The 20,769-nt window shown below is 36.7% G+C and overlaps 1 protein-coding gene across 4 annotated transcripts in view; it reads right to left on the bottom strand.

The window, feature by feature from the left end:
• The window catches only part of ANKRD28 (ankyrin repeat domain 28), a 124,510-nt gene that overhangs the window by 53,147 nt on the left and 50,594 nt on the right, over positions 1-20,769 (bottom strand). For 3 of the 4 annotated variants that reach the window (XM_075083159.1, XM_075083160.1, XM_075083158.1), the window contains one exon: positions 3,728-3,806. The exons of the other annotated variant lie outside the window; for it this stretch is intronic. In XM_075083159.1, coding sequence (XP_074939260.1) covers positions 3,728-3,806 — 79 coding nt within the window. The remainder of the gene's footprint in view (positions 1-3,727; positions 3,807-20,769) is intronic. 4 annotated transcript variants of the gene reach the window in all.

Consider the following 20,769-nt stretch of genomic DNA (forward strand, 5'->3'; position numbering starts at 1 on the left):
ATCAAGTAGTTACACAATAAAAGTCAGTGCAATTATGCAAAGTAGACAGATGTATTTGTGCACCAGGATGCAGAGTTGTACATGCATCATAAAAATACAACTGTGATAAGTGTTACGAGTCTTCGCAGAGTAATACAAAAAAGAAAATGCTTATAAAATAATGATTCTCAATTGACTAAAACAGGAACTTCTGTTCCATCATTCTGTATACTATAAACAACCATCTTTATGCCTCTTTTTTTATTTACTGTTCACCTTCTTACCTAACAAATTTAGGAATGCTAATTGCTTATCTGCTACAACCTAACAGGGAGAGATGATTTGAATACTTAGACTTCCACAGCCCACAGTGGTATAGCAGTTTGCTGGCAAGACAGTCATATCCTCAGGGGACAAGTTTATTAGTGTTCAATGAAGCACTGTCTCAAGATAAAAAACAAAGGGCAATCTAAACGTCCAACCCCAAGCTAGAGTCACTGAAGCAATTTCCTTTGCTCTTCAGAGTCTGTAGCCAAACTCTTGCCCAGGTGAAAAGACTACAATAGCAGAGGTCACAGAGCAACCTTGAGGTTTGGTGGGAAAATATCTCAAGAATTCAAAAACTAAATTAAGTATGCCTGCAAGACTGAAGACTTATTCCACAAAAGTCTGCAAATAGGCTGAATCAGTTATATCTTCAGAATGTGCAATATGGGTTGCTTAGGTCTATAACAAAGTAATATAAATATGCTGTAGCAGCAACATATGATCAAAAATACATACTTGAAAGCAATGTGGATCCCTGGAGGTGGATGCAAAAGATGTTACAATCAAATTAAAAAAAGAGAAAAAACCAAAAAACCCAAAATAACCTATGTCTAGGCAACATGAGATACACACTTTAACTAAGAATAGAGAATAATGAGAAAGAATCAGGTAAGAGCCACTGGGTAGTGGAAAGATTAATACTGACCAGTAATTTTGAGGTCCAGTTTGAAGAAATAACAATAAAGTAAAAACAAACAGTCTTCATAGGATAGCTTGCACAGCAGGAAAATTGTAAAGTGGTTCCTTGTAACATTCCAGCAAAACTACATTAGAGGACATTACAAGCTGCAAAGCCAAGCTCTCACAAGGTGAGAAATGCTAGGATGAAAGTAGCCTACACTACAATTAAATCCCTTGTGCAGCTATATTACAATAGGTCAATTAAAGCCACGTACAAAATTTTACATGCACATTTACTGCACAGAGATTGTTGTTCAGAAATGTTATTCAACAAGCTATTTTCTTACTGTTCAAAAAGAGGTCTTGCAACACGGCAAGCGTTCTTCAAACCTTGCTGTGGTAACAGATGTTCTTTATTTGCTCCCTAGTGCTCATCTATTATGACAAAATATAACATTATACATCTGTCTCAAAGGAGAGATTTGATTTCCAGCTGAAACACAATAGATGAATTTTCTGTTATCTTTATGAAATGGAGAAGATAAAAACACTTAACCTCTGTTCCCCATCTTCCAATTAAGATTAAAAGAAAAATCTTGGCTTGTGCATTTTGAGACACCTAGATCGACTTCCTCAGAGAAGTAGCTGGTGCAGCTAAGTGCTCACACTCCACAAACCACAAAAGATCTCAAATCCAGCATTCAGAAATGAGGAAGACTAAAACTGGTGACACTTTAAGAGTCTGGTTTAAGCTGCTTGCCTAAAACCAAAGTTTAAAAGCAGGTAATATACAGATCAGTGCCCAAATACAGCACAGCCTTTCAAACTGAACAGCTTTAGCATGCAGGCATCACTTTATCATCCTGCAATGAATGCTCCTCTTCATTTGCTTACAAACGCATCAACAACTGGAATCTGTGCCTCCTTCACTGCATCACCCTGATCCATTCCCGGCACAGCCCCTCCCTGTGAAATTCATGCTGCTGTGCTTCTACAGCAAAGCACAAACATTTAATTGAAGTCCACAGCAGATGAGCGCAGCAAGGTTAGACTGATACTGCCCATACATCCCACAGCTTTCAAAGGTTTTGATTTTGCAACTATATAATGTGTTGCTTTGTGTAAGTAAATCTTGATTTTCATTAAATAAATGTTATCTGAGAAATATCAATGCCTTCCAGTCTTCCTGAGCAATCTGCAGACACAGCAGCACCCTGCTACCTCTCCTTCACCTAACAGCTCAACTTTGGACTATTTGTACAGCCCTAATTCTTAGTTCTTCACTTCCCTTGTTTGTTCTCTAATTTTTCTTATGCTTATCCACAGGCTATGTGCCCAACAAGCATGACTAACCTTTCTTCCCCTACTGCCGTCCTCCAAACAGGATCTTGTTTCATTAACAGCTGAACTAGAATCTTGCTCCTTCGATAAGACCTTTCCCTAACAGAGAGATATTTACTTCAATCAGAGTTCTGGTAACTGGACTCTGTTCACCCAAAACAGTCAGAAGCTTCATTCCCAGACTTAGCTGACTACAACTTTACAAAGTTTATAACATGGTTAGTTGTGTTGGGCTTTTGTTTGGGATTGTTTTAATCACTGTGAAAACCCAAAGAAAAAGAAATATCCTTGCCAAATCCAAGACCCCTTTTCAGAAGTAAGGAGCCATTATATGTTTTTAAGAATCACCAGAACGTGTGTTTTTTCTTGATGGGGAAAACCAGCACCTTCTCAGCAACACAGGTGAACCTTTCTGGACAATTTATCACCATAGAATATTTCCATGAGAAATATATATTTATCAAATATACATCATGTGATATTAATAAGTATATATAATTGTATAGCAAGAGTACATGTAACATATAGTGAGAAGATTATATCTTGCTAAATTATGACAAATTAAATTGTGCCTGGCAATTTCAGTTGAAAGTCTGGGAGTGACTCCTTCAATTTTAAAAGTGACATTTCCTTAAAGCAAAATTTGCTATTAAAGGTTGATGGGGAAAGCAGGTGCGGGGATGGAAATAGCCAGCTTTGCACAGGTAAGGTGTGCCATCAAGCAGACTGAAGATTAAAGTAGTTCTATGGGACTGTTTACACATTTTAGTCTTTTTATTTAACCTTAAAGCTCCGTATCATGAATTCAGCCTCAAGCTACCTGATGGGTAGATATGTCCAAGATTAAAGACAATCAATTCAGTATCTCAGTCATGAAGTTTTGCTTTCAGGTTTTTGGTTTAGTTTCTAGGTTTTCTACGTCTTTTATTTTAAAAGATGGAAGTATACTGTTTTACAGAACTTGCACTGTGTCTTAGTACAAATAAATAGAAAAAAAAGATGGGATTTTAAAATTTTCATCTGATCCTAATTATAATCTGTGAATTTAAGCCAACAGCAAAGGATACTCAATATAACTAACTCTGGATGCCATCTTCTATGTTCAACTTTAATTTTTTTTTCCTGAAGGCCATTTCAGAATCAAAGCAATGCTGCTAACATTTACCTACATCCCATACAATATAAATTCTTTAAACTAGAGCTAAACTACCTAAAGCTGATCAAGATACAAATAAAAATAGCTAAAACTGAGAAAGCTTTCTACAAAAAAATATTTTAGAACAGAACTACACAGTACATCAACACTGATAAGTTTGGAACCCAAAATTTTAGTACAAACATCTTTAATTTCTAGCACATTAAATATCTCAATAAAAACTACACAGACTAAGATGTACATAAATATTTCTTTGGATGTACATAGAGTTATTTTTTTTCCATTAACAGGAACAGAACATACCAGATAAAATAAGTAGTTCAATAATTTCTGCATCTCCCAGATAGGCAGCAGCATGTAAAGGGGTCCTTTTCTCATTATCCTGTGGTAAGAGGGGGGAAAAAAGGTTTTATTTAAAACAAAAAAAGTATGCTTTAGCATTCTGTATGAGTTATGAAAAAAACACTGCATAAAAGTGCATCTTCCAAATATTGTACATTTTATATTTTACAAAACATAATTACTCTAAAGACATTAGTCACATTTACTAAGACAAGCATGCTTCTCCCTAAGGAACTCTTAATATCTAGTCAACTAGTGTTTTCCTGATGTACACAGATTGACAGAAGCTCATCATATCTTTAGACCAACCCAACAGAAAACACCAATCACTTGTCTCCAGAGACAGGAATATGAGGCTGTCCTACACAATTAAAAATGATGGGTCACCTTCATATGCAACATAAGAAACATTTTCTTCAGAAAGTTTAAAGTTAGTTTCAGCGGTTATTTTTTAAATAGAAAATAGAAAAGAAGCTGTAGTGAGTAGGGGCAGAAATACTGAAATACAATTTCAGCTGTTTTGCTTACTGTAAATAAGCAGAGAGAAGGCAGAGATGCAATATATTTCGCAGAAAACACTCTGCAGGATGCAAGTAAGACCCAGCACTTTTGATTAGTTCAGGCTGCTCTAAGGTCCTTTTGAAGGTACAAGTATGAGACCTTGGCCATACACAATATATACTGATGAAGATTCACTTTTGAAAGACTAGCACAAAATATTTCTCAACTCCTTTCAGGATCAACGCCAATTTGCCTGCACCAGTTCATAGCTTAATCAGAAAAACAGGATCACTTTCACATTGCAGTGAGTGATAAAAATAAACAAGAACCAACCAGTTTGCCCTCTGAGGAAAGGCCACTGAGAAATCAGAAGAGAGATGGATCATCAGTCGGCATCCTGGTTCTGGCCTAACCTCTGCTTAGAGATTTTAGTACAGTTTCAAATACACCAGGGGTGAGGGATCAAGATTATAAGCAGCAAGAAATTTTAAGTCACAGATATTTCTATTAATTCTACTGTTGTGTCACAACTATGGTAAAATTAACATCTTTTTGTGAAAAGCATTCCTCTCCCTTGCCAAAATAACCTTATTCAGTGACTCTCTACTTGAGAACTAGCAGCATACAAGAAGAAAACTAAAGTCAAAGGCAGGAGACATCTGATAGCAAAACTAGATCTGAGACCCGAGAAGTCACTTCCAGAACATAAAAGAAATGTAGAACTCAGACCATTCAACGCCCCTTCCCACCAGACACCACCACCACACACAACCCCTGCCCTAAACAGCCTACTCCCTGTTTAGTCCCTACTCAGAAAATATTAGTCACCGCCTTATCAGTATTTCTTAACATAGTTTTTTGAATTACACACAAGTAATTCTGAATTGAGCAGTGCAAACCTGATACTGATGCACCCTGAACAAGGAATCAATACTAATTACTTATCACCAACACCAAATAACACCTCACAGTACCAATTACTTGCCAGTATGTTTCAACTGCAGATTACACATTTGTGACAAAAGACAGCCCCTGGCACCAAGGACTTGCCATCTAGGGGGAAAAAAAAACCCAACCAAACAAAAAAAACCACCACCAAAACTGACAGACAGGAAGCACAAGGGAAAAAGTAATACACATATTAAACTTGCTTCCCCAGCCCAAAGGCAATAAAGACCAACCAGCAATGAAAATCAGTTTTCATTCCTCCAGTTAGGAGGAGCGGAGCTACTATAGGTAGCTGATATTTTGCAACCTCATTTAAACCTTCCTGATAATGCTAAAGAGCCTATAACCTACAGATTAAGGAATACAGAAAAATTACTACAATTTTATACAGCTTGCAATTTCATTTTAGAATTAGAGAAAATAAGATGGGTCACAAGTACATCTTTCTCTAGAGACAGTATTCACTCAGGAACACAAGCAAAAGCTGCATTTCCCCCTTAAAGGGCAAAACTCATCAAAATTTTCACGTCATTTGTTGTGGCATTGGTTTGTTTGGTTTTGTTAATATTTCAGTGACAGAAGTCATGCAAGTAACCTATCTGATATAACCAATCAGAAATCTTTCAATAAAATGGTGAAAAGAAGGGACCTGTTTGTCTACAAAAATGCTAATCACCAAACCCCAAAAATATTTTACTGAAGCATCCATCCATGGTCCCGATTTCTCATGAATTCCAGCCACACTTCTCCAAATACCAGCCTCTACTAATGGAAACTGTTGAGCATCCCCAAACCACCAAAATGCAAACATGAAAGCAGCTCAAACACAAGCAGCATTTCCACTCCAGTGCTCCTATGTTTCCAAGCTGTGTGTTTCCAGTCATGCAAGTATTTCAGTTTTACTGCTCTTAAGCTTACAGCCTGAAAATACTCAAAGCCCAACTCCCAGTTCTGCAGCAGGGAGTACAAACTGGGAGGATACATATATGGGAGGCTGATACAGGCTTCCCTGCTCTACACAGCACCAAGGCAGCCCCACCGGGATGTTCATGTCTTGTCATCTTCTGGGTCAACTCCAGAGCTTGGTTTTTCAACAATCCCAAGCCCCAGGGTCTTCATTGACCACAAGTATTCTGCATGCTGAGGGTGCTTTGATAGAATCACTGACTTATACCCCCCCCCACCCCCAGTTTCACAGCTGGCACTTTTTGATGCTTCCAAACTTTGTGGTTTTTGTTTTTGGGTTTTTTTTTGGGGGTGTGGAGGTGTGTGTTTGTAATTTAACTTTGAAAGAGTTTTTGGTTTAGTATTTAAAAACCCATTTTTCAGAACTTCTTACAAAAGCATAAATGCTGCATTCAGTAAGCTCTCATCAGTATGCAGAAGTCTTTGCTTCCCAGTCAAAGAAAATTCTAATTTTGTTCCATCTGAAGTCCTACATTTTATTGGTGAATTTAAATAAATGAAATCTGAGTAAAATTAAAGATATCTGTATTTTAAATGCTACTAAAGTAGTGCTATATAGATCAACTACTTTTTATTAAAAAAGATAATCATATGATGAACAAATTTCATCTGCAAATACACACTACTGCATATAAAGCGTTACAGTAAATAACACTAATCAAGCTTTCAGTTTTAACAACAACTTAGGATGCAGACATCCTGCAGCACTGATATAGCATACTAATATAAATACTGCCTGTAGTGTTGTTATCCGAAAACCAGATTCGTCGCCCGGTGTGCAATGACCCAATAATCACACACTCAGGAGAGACACTGCAAATTTATTTCAGGGTTGTGCAAGCCTGGATGCTCGGGGGTGTTCCACAAATCAAGCACACTGAAGCCAGCTACTTTGTCATATTTATACAATAAGTCCATAAGTATTCTACCTAATACATATGCATTCTAATCTACAGAAGTTATAAAATTGGCACTGAGTCATTCTTCTTGGCACCGCTTTGGATTCTTCCATGCATGCTTTCCTTTCTTCAGGGGTCTTTGGTGATCTTGATGGACGAGGCATCTTAACTCTGGTTACACAGAAACAACTTAAAGCTATTTTCTCTTAGCAACTCTCGCTCACTCTTCTAAAAATAAACGCTTGTCATTAATTAAATGAGTGAGCTGATGGCCAAGACCTAGTCTTAGATTGACTATTAACAATGCTTAATCAAAAAGGAGAGTCTACATTCATGCTAACTTAATCATATACAATGTCCCTTAGATTCATGCTAACTAAATATATGCAACGCTCCTTAGGATTCACACGAACACTCCTTGTATCCAAGGGGGGGGTGAGTGTCCTCTTACAGTGTTGTTCCTTTAATTTCATAAACTTAAATGACACTAAAAGAAACATTCCAAGAAAGAAAGGGTTCTGTACATAAGTCACTGTTAAACAATGTAAAATCTAACACTGTTGGTACTATTTAGTTCCAAATATCACCGTATTACTGCAGTATTTGACAATACAGAAAAGCAAGTGTTACACCCTTTTCATTTTCCAGTTCAAAAATCTGCAAGGCAAATTGGACTATTACAACTCTAAATCAGCTGTAATGTTAGTAAGGAAACACATCACACTAATGGCATTAGGCAGGTTTTACATAATTGAAAGATAATGTTGGTATTCCAGGAGAAACAACAAAGAAATCTATATTCCTAATAAGAAACTCCAAAGTTGAATTCCAGATATTGGTCAATGCTGTCAACAAACTAAAAAGCAATAAAAAGGCTCAGCCCTTAAGGAATCAGTTTTCAGAATGACAGTTTTGTCAAAAAAAACCCCAATACTGTATTTCTATGCACCTTTGGATTGCGTTACACAAAAAACATATAATCCTTCCAATCGCAGTACTTCCATTTTTCAATTTTCCCAACCTTTTCATCTACCCAGGAGTTTCTATAAGGATTATGGCATGATAAATTCACAGGAGAAGGCCTTACGGCCCTGTTAAAACGAAATTTAGAATAAACTGACAGGGATAGTGGTGCTATGAGCTTCTTCATAACTCCCCAACCTAGAACAAGGGTAATGCCATGTTTGTTTCATTTTACCTAAAAAATAGGCTTTAATTGTTTTGCTGGTTATTTCAAGGATCAAAACTTCTACAATGGACAAATATATGTCTAATTTAAACATGCAGCATTCAAATCTACCTCTTTTTAAAGTAAAGTATCCTTTGAGAGATAACAATTTACTCCGGGTTTGGGTTCTATCTCAGCAATTGATTTAGAATAATTACGTACAACTACGGAGAATGTTAACAACCTAGCCTTAAGGGCAGATCTCCCTTACATATCCAGTAAGGCTGTTGTAACCTGACTATGGCTTCCCAAGAGTACATTAGAATATAATTTCAATTTGCCCTCCAAATAGTTCAACATCTACTGATCCAAAATCTTTAGTTCAAAGTATTTTTTTGAAAAGCATGAATGCAACTTTCCCCTTCATAAAAACTGTTTTTTCCTATCTGCTCTTCAAAACCGAATTTTGCAGTAACACTTTAAAATACACACATTATTTTGTGATCACACTTAAAAAATATCATTTAATAGGTGTTTTCTGCTGCATCAGTTGTCAGCTGTCTGCTTCAATACCATCTGTTCCTGGCAGAAATCAACCCTAAATACACAATCATAAATCTTGAAAGAGTTTCAATTCCAACATACCCTGTAATAGCTTTAATAAACATTCCCTGTAAGTGAAACTATTTTTAAATATAACACTTCACTTAGTGTATTTTTTTCAGTTCGTTTAGAGGTAGGACTATTCAACCAGCATGATTTGTAACTCTTGGGTTCACAGATAATATATAAGAACATGATTACAAAATATTTCCAATTCTTTGATTGACAGTGTCCAATACCACAGAGGTCTCCCCCACTGTGAAGTTCCAGTGCTAAATTTGACAGTCCCTAGAACACTGATTTGCAGATTTTGCTACAGTTTTTAGAATTATCATTTTGTAAGGTAGAATAACTGTCTAGTCTAAATTAATATTTTTGTTCCTCCACATGAAAAAAAGAACACGTTTAAATATTTGGCTTTTATATTCTAACTTTAAACTTCACAAAAGTTTAGTTTAGGTATATAATTCTATAATTGAGGCCACTAATTCTTTGGAAGTATGTCCAACCACAAAGTGGACTATCTTAAAAACACATACCTTGAAAATTATTTGTGTTGTTGTCAACTGAAAGTAGAAGGAAAAGATGAAGTATTAGGCTTTCAAAACTTGTAAATCTGTGACAAATTAATTTTGTATTCCTACCTTGAGTGTAATTTAATCTGCAATCTCTTTGGATTTTTTCCCCCAATATTTCTTAACTCAACTTTTTGACAATGTGAAGTTCTAAGAATTAACAGATTTCTAACTGACTTTGACTAATGTAATTTTTAAAAGCACACCTTTATTTTCTCACCGTATTTCAAATTTAACATGTAGCTCCAATATAGTAAGCAAGCCTAACAAGGTACAATAATGGTCTTCTGCATGCTTAAAAACAGGAGGAAAGCATGCCATTAACCACAAAAATAATAGATATTACATAGCTAACCACAAAGTATCCTCTGAAGCCAGATGATAGATACATCCCAGCTGAAATGACTAGATTTGTTATGCTGTCTCCCTTAATTTCTTGAACTAATGCTCATGCTACTATTTGCATAAGCACTTCTACTGCATTTGAAAAACATTTTTTGAAAGCCCAGCATTAAGCTTTCACTAATAACATTATCACTACACATTACTTTTCAGGACATATTCTCTTTATGCCGTCTATTAGGACGGAGCAAATCTAGACTTCCAAACAATCAGAAAAACTGAGGAGGAATCTTTGCGCTCTTGATCATTATGACAGTAGTAACCAATTACTCTAGAGACCTTGTGTTTACCAAAGGGTCACTTCAGCCATAATCTGCCAAACCGTAGTGTTGTTTCCGGTTAAGATCTTCAGTACTAATTTAATAGTGCATGCTCTTTGACTTGATTCTAGACAATAATGATTACTGTCACAGCGTGGATCAAACCCCTAAATCATTTACTTGTGAGTAGCTCCACTGTAGCTTGTGGAGATCTTAAAAAAAACATAGATGGTGGTGCCAGGTATACAGTAGAAAATAAAAGGTAAGTCAGAAGAGAACTACAAAGCAACCTGGAAAAAGGTCACAAGAGTGCCATTTTAGAGAAGACCAAGAGTTTATACAAACACATGAATGTCACTGTAAGCATGCATGTTCCTCGAGAGTACAGGCTCACGATTTTCTGAATTGCCACAAGACAAAAAAAATTCCCATAACAAGGTAGATTTTAGTGGATCTACGTTGACACACAAAGCAACCAGCAAGCACAGTATTTTTTTTGGATGTTAGAGGAAAAGACTATTAGCTACATAATTGCAAAGGAGACATCAACTCTTCTCTCCAATATTTTATTTGTCCAAATCAAACACTCATCAACTGCAAATGGACTAACTATAGAGCTGTTCAGGTTATGCATATCGGCATATTTCAGAAACAGGACAGATGTTTAACTTGGGTCTGGGTGAATGTGCAAGAGCGAGGAACACGCGCTGAGTGGCATTAAAACCACAGAAATGGACAATCTGATCTATTCTGATTTTGTCACTAATGGGAGTGATAACAGACTAAGAAATCTGGCTATAAAAAACTTTAGAGCTATATCCACATTTCCACCATGAGAAATGAATGGACAAGAACAACAGAATGAACACTGGTCAGGAAACCTCCTTCCCTGGGACAATAAGGTATCTGCCACAGTGAGAGTTTTAGGGTTAAAAGTGTCACAGACACATCCTAAACTGGAGTTTTAGAGTCTACAACAATGGTGACCAACTGTAATGCACTTCATAACACAACACCTGTCCCTTCCTTTTCTGGCTATTGGAACATCCCAGGCAATCGTATTTCTTCCCTAACATGAAATCTGGAGTGTATTTGAAGTCTTAAAATAAAATAGCAGGGCAAACATTTGAGTTTTACCTTTACCTAGAGGAGAGCAGAATGACACCGCCTGTGACGTACCATTCCACATTACAGGGACACAAAGATGAATGGGAAACCCCACCACGGAGGAGGCAGGGAAGAATTCACCTTGCAATCCCAAAAGCATCCTCACTTAACCCGATGCCTCTGGGCATTTTAAAAATGGAATTTCTGCAATTCAGTTGGAAGTTCAAGTTCACAGAACAGCACTAAAATCCATGGAAAATAATTTACTTCCCATTCAGCTAATGATGATTTGACTCTACTCAAATAACAAAACTAAAACTGATAAAAAACTATCCTCACTGAACCATTACACACAATTCATACACAGAATAAAATCTTATAGACAAAAAGCACATTGAAAGTTTGGTTCCCTTCTAAAATGCCTGAACACTAAGAGGAACCTGGTGGGAATCATTAAAACTAAGTTTGTACAGAAAAAACATCAAGCATTCATCTATATTATAGTGACATATTATTTTGGAATATTCACTTATTTTCAACCACTTATTAAAAATTCCTTTTTAAAAACAAATAAGATAGCTCAGCTGTATCTTTCTAATATTTTTGTTTTTAAGTAACACCTAGAAATACGTTTAATAAAAATTGCACAAATAATATCAAGAGTTGAAGCTACATGAGCAAACATCAGATGCCAGAGTGATCTGGTCTTTAATATTGGCACTCAGTAGAACAACTTGAAGGAAGGTGATGGGAGAAAATCTGCTCTTTTAACTTTTATTGAATCCCAGAACGAATGTCCATAGGAACTTAGGGAAGTGTAATTTTGAATGCAAGGTGGTACTACAATATAAAAAAGACTGGCAAAAAAGGAAACAAGTTCAGAACAATTCATACTGTTAAACAACACTATTCTGGACATCTTTTCATAAAATTAACTCTTCAAATGCTAGGTGTCTTCCATCATAAGAATTAGGCACAAAACACCGATCAGGTATAACTGATGAAGCCCTGTCCACTTAAAATGGTGGCATCAAAAGACACACAAAAATAAAAAGAAATTAGTCACATTTAGTGCCAGGAACAGCTATTGAGCTTCAGCTCCACCTATGGTTATGATTGCTAGACCCCACAGCTAGCTAAACTCTCAATTAGAGAATGAGAGTAAAAATTTCCCATTTAAAGATGAACACTCAGAAAAATACAAGTTATCTTGATGTGGTTTAAATATTTAAACAGTGAGACTCAGTTCATGAGCAAGCCATGTTTTCAAGAAGGTCTTTTTGAAGTACTGAATGTTCAAAAATATGCTGTTTTACTAAGACGACAGACAAAATTTTGTAGAGTACAGTGTTTCTTTTTTCATTTGGTTTCTGGAAAACCATTATTTTTGTCTGCCAATGAGAAGAGAGAATGAAGTTAAGTTTCCTACTTTTGTTAGAAGTTATGTTACTCCTAAAGGTCAAAAATTATCAATAACACCACATACAAGGACAAGAGGGCTTGAGGTATTCTGGCAGACATTGCATCCTTATTCCTCATAACTAAAGAGGTACACAGCAAGAAGACTTTTTGACTTGTAGTCAAGTACTTCAAGAGACCTATTTTGAAACAACCAAACTACTGTGTATTTTTCCATTTCCAAGTAATTCACCTCAAAAACTTTGCTCTCTAATTTTTGTTTTTTGAAAGTACTAAGTCAGGGTGCTTTTTGGAAATACACATCATCTTATACCCTTTAATTTTTTATGTTCCATCCAGGTTTTGTAACATTGCTGTCACTGCTATAATTCTCACTGGTCAGGTTTTCAAACTCACATAGAGAACAAATGCAGCTTGTAAGAAAAGCTGAACCTAGGTGTCTATTCTATAAGAATGTGTACATAATTTCTTTCGCCCAAATTATTAAGTCTAAGATTCCTTGTGAGTGAACTCAAGCATCCGTTTGGGTATCAGATGAGGACCTGATTAACTGAGCAAGTTTTCTGAGCTGCTCCCTTTCACTCTAAGTTCCAACATCAAGGATTTGGTCCCGTATGTCACTAGTAAAGGCTACTGAATTCTTGCCCAATACGTGGAATAAATAAAGAGCTATTCTCTATCCTTCAATAAAGGCAACTTGATCTCACAGTACAGCTGAGACATTTTGGATGTACTTAATTCCCGAGTTAAAGGAAGGAAAAGCAGAGCAACTTTTATGGCCAAGACTATTTGCTAATACACTAGATCATTGGTGGGGGAAGGGGAACAGCAGAAAACCCAAACCAATCAACCAACAAAAACCCAAACCAACATTAAAAAACCCCACCCACAAACCTCTCTAGCATTAAAAACTATGCTATATTTTAAAAACCAGATAAAATAATATCTCATTAAAAATACTTTCCTTTGGATTTACCCTTCCCGAATGCCAAGTATATGATTTGTAAACATTTACCTGGTATGTATGGCAGGAAAACCCCCAGCTTAATTGGAATGCAGTTGCTGGTAAGAAAAATGATAAATAATTCTGAAACTATTTTTTGAAAAAAATAAAGCAGTATGTGAAAACAACGGACTTTCCATAATGGGAGTACAGTGATGCGGAGCACATTACGTAACCCAGCCTGTGCGCGCAGAGCGAGCTGAACGAGGGATGGTGACTGCCTCATCTTACTCTGTCATCTACCTGTAATATTTGAGGACACAAATAAGAAAATATGTCAGGAGAGGAAAGAGTACAATACAGGCTCTGTTTATGCTCCAGTGAAAGATCACACCACACTAGGTGAGGTATGCGCATCTCCATCCCAGTTTAAATCCACCACATTACATTCGGGCCAATGACACTTTTGTTCAGAAAAGCTGAGGTTTCTGCCTTTTTCGTTGCAAAGGCTAGTGCTGGAATGACAACCCTATACGTGTCTGATGTAAATCAGGTATTCCTCTCGCTAACTGCATTGTCTTGGTGACAGGAAAAGATGTAGTTTTCAGGTTGTGTGTTTAACGTTAGCACTTCTGCTTGGAGCAAGCTATAACATTTTGACAGTGCCCATCAAGTTAAATAACTTCGTGAAGTCAAGTTAACCAGCTGCAATACACAAAGTCCTTCTGTTAAGATACCCTGGCACTATTCTAAACACCTGACTCAAGGCAGCATACAACACAACCTATGCTAATATAGAGACAAATTGTTAGGCAAGAAAAATCCAACAGAAGAATGAGAGTCAGAAAACCCTCCACGCAACAGGAAGTGTCTGCAACAGAAAACAAAAAGTCCCTACATTGATAACTAACAGAACCCAACAGAAAGCCTCTGCTAGCGAGGATCAAAACTCCTCCAGAAGTGCTCCTAACCTTGAAAGGATCAAAGTATGTTATTTGCACTGTTGCTTAGGCTAAGTGGATAGGGGATAAGCTGAGAAGACAACTGTCATTACAAGAAGAGCTAGCAGCAACTAAAGCAAGACATTTGCAGTCCTTTGAGACAATAACCCAGCATTAGGTAATTTATTTAGAAGTTACTATAATTACATATGTGCATATGTATATAACTACTAGTTCATGCAAATAAAAACTGAAATGAAGTTAATGATCAGGAAGGCTGATAACAAAGTAGGACTTTAATAAAGACTGAAAAGAGAACAGAATTCCACTGGCTTTGGAGAGAGAAAGGTATAGGCTGATATAATAGGCCTGAGAAAATGCCCCTCAAACTTCATATTCCAGACAGACATTGTATCTGAACATTTGGGGCATACTCTACAGCAAGGTCTCAGAGATCCCTCATTGCAAAAGGAACTTCCAGTTCATTTGATCTCAGGCCTGACATCAACATTAGCCTTTCCAGGCCCTACCGCCACCTACCAACAGTCCACAAGAGTCCTCCTCCTTGGGCATTTATGGGATAGCCCTCCCTACAATATGTAGCACACAACAGAGAAACACTTTCATTTCCCAGTTTTTGATATACATCCATCCTTTATTAGAGTAGATTCAAGGAACTTAAAGGTCTATCTACCATGTGTAGAGCCTGTGTTGAAGGGCCAAACGTACAAAGGAGATGATGGTGCATTAGGTATTCTGCAGCAGATACGTAAGATAGCTTTAACCACTTGCAAAGTGGAGAAAATTGTCTTGTTCAAAGGTATGTTGCATCTGTATAAAGAGTTTTCACCCAGAAGGTTAACTGCACATAATCAGTAAATTCAAATCCTATCTTGCTATTACCAGCAATGCATTAAGGACTGTGTTAACACTGGAAGTTACACATTACTGTATATATTATGTACAACACACATTAAGCCTAATGAGCTTTTTTCTTCTCTCTGCTCTTTCAGTGGGGATGTTCTGTTCTCGAACACCAGCCCCCTGCGTGACAGGCACAGCAACTGCCAGGAGTAACCCCAGTAAGCTCTTACTATTCAAGACCTTGCCTCTAGCTTGTTTTGTAAAAGCAGCAGGAAACACAGAACTTCAATTAGGCTTTGAAAGTTACAATCTTAAGTAATAATCACTAGAAGTAATATGACAAATCAGACACGATCTACAAAATCATTATCACTAAGAAACACACTGGAGGCTCAAACACAGAATTGTTGAAACACTTACATTTGATCTAATTATTCGTGGTTCTCCACATCAACGGTAATTTTTCAATGTTAAAGAAATAACAACAACCGAAACAAAACTTGGCTGTCAAACCCTCAATTACTGTAAAACAAATTCAGTGTACAGCCAATACGGCAAGAACACTGCCATGCAGACATCCGAGCTTGTTGGCCCAGTTTAGCAAACACTATAACCATCTTAGCATAGTGCTAGGCAAGCTTACTAGACCTGATGATGAGGAGGATGTATTAGCTTGAATAGCACATTGCACTGATATTAATTCATACTCGTCTCTAAAGAATACTTCTCATTACCTGTACAAGGCAGCACCATGCCATGTAAGCACATTCTTCATTTCCAAGTCCTACCCTTCGCAATGGTAACCTTTTGAGAGCTACCATCCACAGATTCCACTGCAACAAGTAGCAATTTGCTGATGTGAGTCAGATTATCCCATAACTCTGTTGAAGGTTTGTTTGTATCACTCTAATAAGAGTGATAACTCAATACATCTGAAAATCTAATTTGCACAGGCTAAATACACTGTTATCAACATGAAGCAAGGAGTTATTCCTCTTCAGACTGGCAAGGTTCTCTCATTGAGAGTTTCAATTCTGAAGAAAAATGTCTAATTACACAGATTTGTATTAAAAACATTCTGAATCTGTTTCTACACAAGAAGAGGAACCCAACGTCATTTGGATGCACTTTATATTGAGGCTGAAAAACATGATTCATTCTCTAAACCACTAAAAAGGAAATAAGATATCCGATTATTCGTTACAGATGAATAACATTCTACATAGCTGAAAAACATTCTACACTAATGATCGGGAAACCCACAGCTTTAATAGAGTTAAGTAGCAGTAAATAACTGTTATATTATGAATTTAATTCTTCTTTGAGTAGCTGGTGGATACTCTTGACAATATACACCTTGCAGTGGGTTTCCACAGCACTTGGAAGAAATAGGTCTCCAAAGCTCTTCATTTCTGGAATCAGTCAGGCTTCAGATCCATGGAGCAAACTGTCTCATATCAGATCCTTTAGATGTGGAAGAAGGTTTCCTATAGGAAAAGCTTTCCTACATTCCCTGCAGCAAGGTTTCTTCTTATTCCTTCAGATACTTAACATGAATATTCATGTTTTTAAGAACTGACTTAATTCTTTACCAAAATAACCCCTGGACGTTCCCATATGGTAGTGCTGAACTCTATTCCCTTAAAAACACAATAAAACTAGAGGCAAGATGTGTTATGAGCTAACTTTGTATCTTGTTAATAAAACCCTACACTATTTACCCACGCTATTCACATAATGCCCTTCTAAAAACCAACTCCTAGATCTTCTTGCATGCAAGATACTTCAGCACCATATTAAAACTGATGCATGGCTGTAAATTCTGAGCAGGCAGAACCTGCTCCTGTCTGCAAAGGACCACACACACTCTCGCAATAAATAGGTTTCCTCACAGAGTTTTCCTGCTATGCCTCAGATGTAAAGAAATTTCAATTAAGTGAATGCTTTATAAAGCAGGAGAGTCTCACGACTCATCATTTCATCAGGCTGGTGACGCAGCAAATGGGGGTTCCTGTTTGTGGTAGAAAGAGTAAGTTTAGTACGGAGACCATCTAGAAGCAGAAGGCAGTACAGTACATTGACATGTACATTGGACAGAAGTTCAAGCAAAAGTTTGAGGAGAAAGAAACATCTTGCTCTTGTTCTACAGCTGTATTTTATTATAAGTCTGTGGGCAAACAGGATAGAGAAGATGAGTGCTACCATTAGTCTCTGAGATTATATACTATTTTCTTCTCTCCTAGATGTACGAAAAATATATTTACGTACACCTCATGCAAAATGAAAACATACCAAATTAAAGCCATTAACTATTTAAAATGCGTCTATCTAATTAGAAAAGCACTCTCAGTTCTTATTAGAGATATCTTCTGAGTAAGACAGAGGTATAATTATCATTATTTAGATGGGAAACAAAAATCCTTCAATACACAGCAGTGGAAGCACCTGAAGGCGCACGCGGCTTGTTTTGTGATTTGTGCCCATCCTGACTTCACCTGCTCTCTGCAGTGTCTCACTGCCCCCCATTTGCCCAAGCCAATATTTCCCAAACATTCTGCTCCAGCATCTAAGCTGGTTCCAGGCAAAGGTTGCCCAGCAGGAGCTGCTGCACTGAGTCAAGGCCTGTGTTTTGCAGCAGTGTTTTTTTTACTGAAGGGATTCTCATTATTAGTGTTTCTTTATACAGGAATGTTTTCTTTTCTCTGCAACCTCCTACAGTGATTTCAAAGGACTGTTCTTGCTATCAATTCATTATATGCTTATCGTCATTAGCACTAGATAAGCTACCATATTTTAAAAATTATATATATACACACACGCTCACTTTTTACATATAACTTGCATGTGTATGTATAGGTGTGCACACACACATACATGTGTCTCTTCAAAATACAGTTCTTATTTGCAGGAAAACTCACAGAAAGTCACTGTGCCTAACAATCCAAAGTATGAAACTGAAGTAAAATAACTAGAACCAAACTCAAAACTATATCTCATCCTATCCTCTCATCATATTGAAAAGTCTTTCAAACTCACAAATACCTCTAATTTTATCCCCCAAATCTGCTACACTCTAAATTTGAAATAAAAACAGATTACAAATAACATTCAACCAAGCAGAAAACTTTCTAGCAGGGGAAAAAACCCAACTCCAAAGTTGAACAGAATTTTAAACAGATAAGTAATCTGGAAAATTAGCAGGCAGTCTAAAATTTTTTTCCTCTAGATCTGATGAATAAAACCTGAGGCTATAAATCTTAAGAATCATACTAGCTATAAACTAGCACATGATAAAAGATGGGAAACTCAAATTTGCCTTCATTCTAAATCTCTCTGAGAATAACAGTGTTCTCAATAGAGGAAGACATGCAAATGTTTATGTAATTTATTAATATATCATAAGTCACCATTTTTCACTAAATACTTCTTTGCTATGATTAGAGACCCAAGATATTACAACATTTTTAGAGAGAAGGTGTTAAATTTAAGATTGTTTTTAACAGGTCTAAATTGTGTGGTCCTCCAAGATATTATTACAACTAAACATTCACATTGTCAGTCTAGATAGTTCAAGTTACAATAACTGCAGTGTATCTTTATTAAATGCTCATCTGCAGTTGGAAATTAGCAAAAGACCCAATTAAAAAAGTGACTGGTACTTTGAAAGAAAAAGGTACACCAGATTGAAACTCTCTAGCAACAACCACAGCTAAGAAAGGAAAAGTTCATACCCTGACCTATTAAGATAGGAACTAGAAAAAAAAAAAAATAGCTAAGTTGTGCTCTTCCAAATATTTTACTGTTTTCTGGATGCTTTTTTAATTCCTCTTACACTCAAAGCAGCCAACCAGAAGTTAAGAGTGCTGCCTGCACAGTCTGTCCTGCCAGGGAATACAATAAGATGCTGCTCACAGTACCAAATACATTACTGCAAGTCTTTATTGCCAACTCCAGCTGCCAACAAGAAGTCCTTCATGCAAACAGCCCACTTTGCCTGCAGGGACCTGACAAAACAGTTACCAACACTGGGTTGGATGCATGCCTGAGACACACAGACTAGTTAGCAAACCCATAATCTCTCACCTCTTCAGAAACAAAGCTTGAAGACTTAAAAACTGAGCACAATTCCTGCTTAAGCATTGCTGCATTATGCTAGCTTTTAACTATTATTTATTCTCACCAGTTTAGATACAAAAGCCACAGGGTAGCTTTGCTGTGACTGCCAGAAGTTTTATCTAGTAACAAGAGGTGTTACAGATGAATTGGCCTGGAAGATTATTTCCCTGCAAGCATGCTCCAGGTGTAGAAAAGTTTTGTAATGGTTTGTAATTCATAAAACTTTTCTGATCAATAGTCATAGTATTCCTGAAGTGGAGAGGAATATGATTTGGATGCACCTGCTTCCCTATTGCTTTTATCTGGCCCTTACAAATCTCTGTGCAAAACTGTCAAAGTTTTCCCCGCTTTTTACAAAACTATTCCCACTCCCTGTTAAAAACAGCCTCCCTGAACTCCCCTGTAAAAGCACAGAAACAAGGTATTGCAGATGAACCACCGCTATTTGAAAACCATCATGTATTAACTTGCTCAGAGCAACTTCTTCCAGTTGTCCCAACCAGCAAATTCTTATACTAACATGACCCCGAAGTTACAAAAGGCATAACTCATACAATTTATGCATAGCAAATAATGGAGAAAGGTTTTCAGAGACATAGGTATGACAGATTAAAGTGAATTGACACTTGTAGTTGTACCTGCACATGCTTTTTATCAAACAAAAAACCCCACATTAGTCATTGGTAAAATAATTGGCTACAGAAAGATAATGAACATAAAAGTATAAAAATTCCTAATGATTATTTTGATCTCATTACACATTATGGCTTTTTGTTTGTTTTTAAGCAAGGCCATATTTATTAATTTAAGTTTCTTTACATTGAGAAATATTTAGAATGTAATTGCTGAATTAGACAGCAACTAGTTTTCCACATAACGACACATATAAAAATTCTTTTAGTGTATGAAATAGGTACAGAATTTATTTGTATTATCAGAACATTGAACTCTATTAAATTCTGTAGAATGTTCCATATTTCAGCCAAGTAATTTAGGCTACACTGCACTCTCAGGTCTGCAGAAAAACCCTGTTACCCCACAGTTCATCCCACAAGGTTAAGTATAAAGATGAAAGCCAGGAAACCATAAATTCCTTACCTATTTTTGCTAATCTCGTTTAGGACTTTACCAACCAATATCAGCACCACAAAGAATCTTGCTTGGTTTTTAAACTGTGCTTTAATTTTCCATTATTAATTCCTAAATTACTAGGATATTTGAGACCCTTGATAATCTAATTCTCCTGGTACCCAGACCCAATGCTGTATGAGAAGCCCTAGATTTGTCACTA

Source organism: Phalacrocorax aristotelis, chromosome 2 (genome assembly GCF_949628215.1).
Source record: "Phalacrocorax aristotelis chromosome 2, bGulAri2.1, whole genome shotgun sequence".
Lineage (NCBI taxonomy): Eukaryota > Metazoa > Chordata > Aves > Suliformes > Phalacrocoracidae > Phalacrocorax > Phalacrocorax aristotelis.